Source organism: Coregonus clupeaformis, unplaced genomic scaffold (assembly GCF_020615455.1).
Source record: "Coregonus clupeaformis isolate EN_2021a unplaced genomic scaffold, ASM2061545v1 scaf0797, whole genome shotgun sequence".
Classification (NCBI taxonomy): domain Eukaryota; kingdom Metazoa; phylum Chordata; class Actinopteri; order Salmoniformes; family Salmonidae; genus Coregonus; species Coregonus clupeaformis.
In genome coordinates this window covers 32,811-37,500 of record NW_025534252.1, presented here as the reverse complement: position 1 = coordinate 37,500, position 4,690 = coordinate 32,811, and the positions used below count along the sequence as shown (strand labels likewise).

The window sequence follows — 4,690 nt, the reverse complement described above, 5'->3', positions numbered from 1 at the left end:
GCTGAGCTACAGAGGACCACTGTAGCTCAAGCTATGTGGATCCCTCTCGACTGTCGCTCCATATGTTGGAGGCTTGAAACACCCAAAACGTACAACTCTAGCTGACAATTGGCGTTGTCCAGACCTACTCTCTGTTATGTAGCTACAAAGGCTATACATTTAATATGATGATTGTTTCTTTTTCGTTTCAAGCATTGTGAGATTCTATCTGTAATGAAAATATCTATAGAAGCTGAATAAATTATTATTATTATTATTATTATTATTGTGAGGCTGAGAGATAATGTTGCAGTTATCTAATAACTCCTTGCAGTGGCTCTGGTCAAAAGTAGCGCACTATTTAGGGACTCGTGTGCCATTGGGACGCAAGCGTAATAGTTTTCAGCAAACTGGACAGCTCATCTATGTCTCGGGAGGCGCCGGTCTCTTTCTCCTCAACAACAGAGCCGTTTCTCCGGGGCAAATAACCTGCCCAGTGTCCATCCCGGGCTGTATCTGTCTCTGAGCCGCTCCCGCTGTTTATCTGTGAAGTAATCCCAGGCTGGCTCAAAACGTTCAATACTAAGTATCCTATCCGCCGATTACGAAGTATCCTAGAATCCCGGCGACTACTACAATAGCGACGAATATGAACCCGGCGACACACGTGATCATTCCGTTATTGTCGCCACCTTCGTCCATCTCGTCTTTGGGCTCCTCTTCACAGATGGAAATGACGCCCACGGAGGAGTTCCCGACGCTCAGGGTGGATTTGAGCTCGGCGCCTGCCTCCTGTTTGGCCTCCACGGCCCACGGAGCCACCTGCACCTTCATCTCCATCTCCTCCATCATCTGGCCCACCTGGGTGATCTCAGCCTGGAGCTCCTTCAGGTCGGCAGTGTCGATGTTGCTGTCCCCGTCGTATTTCATGTTCTGCACGGACATGGCCCTGGCGGCCACCGTGGTGGTGCTACCGGTCATGCCCGTCTGGATGAGGTGTCTGGTGGGCACCTTGAGAGGGAACTCCTGCCCTATCTCCAGGCTCCGCTTCATGTCCACTTCCAGCAGCTCCATGTTGCTGGTAAACACCACCCATAGCCTCTCGTACTCAGCCCGGTCGTCCTTGCTGGTGGTCTTGTCTTTGAGCAGCGCGGTCAGTTTATTCCGGTTGGCGACCGCGAGCTCCTGGGCTTTCTTCCGGGTCTTCTTGAGTTCCTCTCGCAGGTTCTGAGAGTCCGACGTGCTGCCCAGCGCGATCACCAGGTGCCTGTAGCACGCCGTCACTTTGTTCAGAGCGTCCAGCATGGTTTTACACTCATCTGTGCCTCCCATGGTTGTTTTTTATTTTAAAATATAGGCCTACCTCTGATCTCCCCAGCTACATTAAAAAATACATTCAATTAATTAAAAAAGCGGTGCGTAAAAAAGGGATGGTGATCACGAACCGCCCGACGCAAGGTGGTCGGTGGTTGAGCTCGACTCGACTGTCTTTTTTTTTTTAGTTTGGACGAGAGAACACCATCCGTACAAATCCAGTCAATGCTCTTGACACAGCGAATTCCTCTCTATCCATGTTCCTGTCTGCGAGCAGCACAGAGAGCCGAGAGAGAGAAGCTTAGATATTAACGGACCAGTAAATGGCTTTACCTTTTGCTCTTTTGCATTCGAGATTAGATGGGCCGACGGCGTCAGAGAGAGCAGCCCTCCCTGCCTGCAGAAAATAGATGTGTATCAAAACCTTTCTGTTTGTTTGTGTGGAATTGTCCAGTACACTAGAGACTGTGTGCATACAGATAGCGGGTTCAGCTACAGGTGTTTCGTATCAAACATCAGAACAAACCCACAGTATCCAGACAGAACACTCCCAACAGCGTCAGCTCGCAACAAATAAATAATACCGCATCGAAAAGTCCATTAATGCCGTCGCTGTCTTCTTAGATGCACATCTGGAGATCTGGATGGTGACGATTATATAAAAAAATAAAAGCTGTTAATGTCCAGGACTGAATCAGCTCAGCTCACCGTGAGAGACAGACCCATCCCGCTGGATCAAACAAATCAAACTGTGAAAAAGGTCGATGGTTGGTTGGTTGGTTGGTTGTCTAAGCATCGTGTAGTTTTTTATTCTTCAGTAAGGGAGATGTCCACTTCGGTTTAAATACCATAAGCGCCTTGTGTGGTCACATGCACGCATAACAAGACCGGAGCTTTCAGATGTAGGCATTCTGTAACGTTGGAGAGAGCAGAGAAGCCTAGAGATCCACTGATTGGTTGGTGAGAAAACATCTCCAATGGATACGTATTGTGATTGGTTAGTTCTTATCCCACACACAGCCCCCTTGCCCTAGGCTACTGTTGGCGGTGTTAGTGGATGCCTTTATTCAAGTGATGCTCATAGATGTAGAAGAGACGCTGAGATATTGACCCTTTTCCCTTTATAGGCCTGGTCAAAAGGAACCCTTTATAGGGAATACGGTGACATTTCAGACTTAGGCAGAATCCAATGATTATGATCCAGCAGCATTTAGCCTCCTTCATATCAATCAATCAATCAATTTTATTTTATATAGCCCTTCTTACATCAGCTAATATCTCGAAGTGCTGTACAGAAACCCAGCCTAAAACCCCAAACAGCTAGTAATGCAGGTGTAGAAGCACGGTGGCTAGGAAAAACTCCCTAGAAAGGCAAAACCTAGGAAGAAACCTAGAGAGGAACCAGGCTATGAGGGGTGGCCAGTCCTCTTCTGGCTGTGCCGGGTGGAGATTATAACAGAACCATGCCAAGATGTTCAAAAATGTTCATAAGTGACAAGCATGGTCAAATAATAATCAGGAATAAATCTCAGTTGGCTTTTCATAGCCGATCATTAGAGTTTAAAACAGCAGGTCTGGGACAGGTAGGGGTTCCATAACCGCAGGCAGAACAGTTTAAACTGGAATAGCAGCAAGGCCAGGCGGACTGGGGACAGCAAGGAGTCACCACGGCCGGTAGTCCCGACGTATGGTCCTAGGGCTCAGGTCTCTCAGTTGGCTTTTCATAGCCGATCATTTAGAGTTGAAAACAGCAGGTCTGGGACAGGTAGGGGGTTTCGTAGCCGCAGGCAGAACAGTTGAAACTGGAATAGCAGCAAGGCCAGGCGGACTGGGGACAGCAAGGTGTCATCATGCCCGGTAGTCCTGACGTATGGTCCTAGGGCTCAGGTTCTCAGAGAGAAAGAGAGAACGAGAGAATTAGAGAGAGCATACTTAAATTCACACAGGACACTGGATAAGACAGGAGAAGTACTCCAGGTATAACCAACTAACCCCAGCCCCCCGACACATAAACTACTGCAGCATAAATACTGGAGGCTGAGACAGGAGCGGTCCGGAGACACTGTGGCCCCATCCGAAGAAACCCCGGACAGGGCCAAACAGGAAGGATATAACCCCACCCACTCCGCCAAAGCACAGCCCCCGCACCACTAGAGGGATATCCCCAACCACCAACTTACAATCCTGAGACAAGGCCGAGTATAGCCCACAGAGGTCTCCACCACAGCACAAACCAAGGGGGGGCGCCAACCCAGACAGGAAGATCACGTCAGTAACTCAACCCACTCAAGTGACGCACCCCTCCCAGGGACGGCATGAAAGAGCACCAGCAAGCCAGTGACTCAGCCCCTGCAACAGGGTTAGAGGCAGAGAACCCCAGTGGAGAGGGGAACCGGCCCGGCAGAGACAGCAAGGGCTGTTCGTTGCTCCAGCCTTTCCGTTCACCTTCACACTCCTGGGCCAGACTACACTCAATCATATGACCTACTGAAGAGATAAGTCTTCAGTAAAGACTTAAAGGTTGAGACCGAGTCTGCGTCTCTCACATGGGTAGGCAGACTGTTCCATAAAAATGGAGATCTATAGGAGAAAGCCCTGCCTCCTGCTGTTTGCTTAGAAATTCTAGGGACAATTAGGAGGCCCTGCGTCTTGTGACCGTAGCGTACGTATTGGTATGTACGGCAGGACCAACTCGGAAAGATAGGTAGGAGCAAGCCCATGTAACGCTTTATAGGTTAACAGTAAAACCTTGAAATCAGCCCTTGCCTTAACAGGAAGCCAGTGTAGGGAAGCTAGCACTGGAGTAATATGATCAAATTTCTTGGTTCTAGTCAGGATTCTAGCAGCCGTATTTAGCACTAACTGAAGTTTATTTAGTGCTTTATCCGGTGCGGAAAATAGAGCATTGCAGTAGTCTAATCTAGAAGTAACAAATGCATGGATTAATTTTTCTGCATCATTTTTGGACAGAAAATTTCTGATTTTTGCAATGTTACGTAGATGGAAAAAAGCTGTCCTTGAAACAGTCTTGATATGTTCGCCAAAAGAGAGATCAGGGTCAAGAGTAACGCCTAGGTCCTTCACAGTTTTATTTGAGACGACTTTACAACCATCAAGATGAATTTTCAGATTTAACAGAAGATCTCTTTGTTTCTTGGGACCTAGTACAAGCATCTCTGTTTTGTCCGAGTTTAAAAGTTAAAAGTTTTCAGCCATCCACTTCCTTATGTCTGAAACACAGGCTTCTAGCGAGGGCAATTTTGGGGCTTCACCATGCTTCATTGAAATGTACTGAAAGTTAACATTATGTTTTCGAATAACATCCCCAAGAGGTAAAATATATAGTGAAAACAATAGTGGTCCTAAAACGGAACCTTGAGGAACACCGAAATGTACA

General features: G+C 47.6%; 1 protein-coding gene across 1 annotated transcript in view; it reads right to left on the bottom strand.

The window, feature by feature from the left end:
• The window catches only part of LOC121559093 (regulator of G-protein signaling 9-binding protein-like), a 2,208-nt gene extending 52 nt beyond the window's left edge, over positions 1–2,156 (bottom strand). The window contains exon 1 of the mRNA XM_041872388.2: positions 1–2,156. This exon is cut by the window's left edge and continues 52 nt beyond it. Coding sequence (XP_041728322.1) covers positions 571–1,311 — 741 coding nt within the window. The 5' untranslated portion in view covers positions 1,312–2,156 and the 3' untranslated portion in view covers positions 1–570.
• Positions 2,157–4,690: the final 2,534 nt, after the last annotated feature.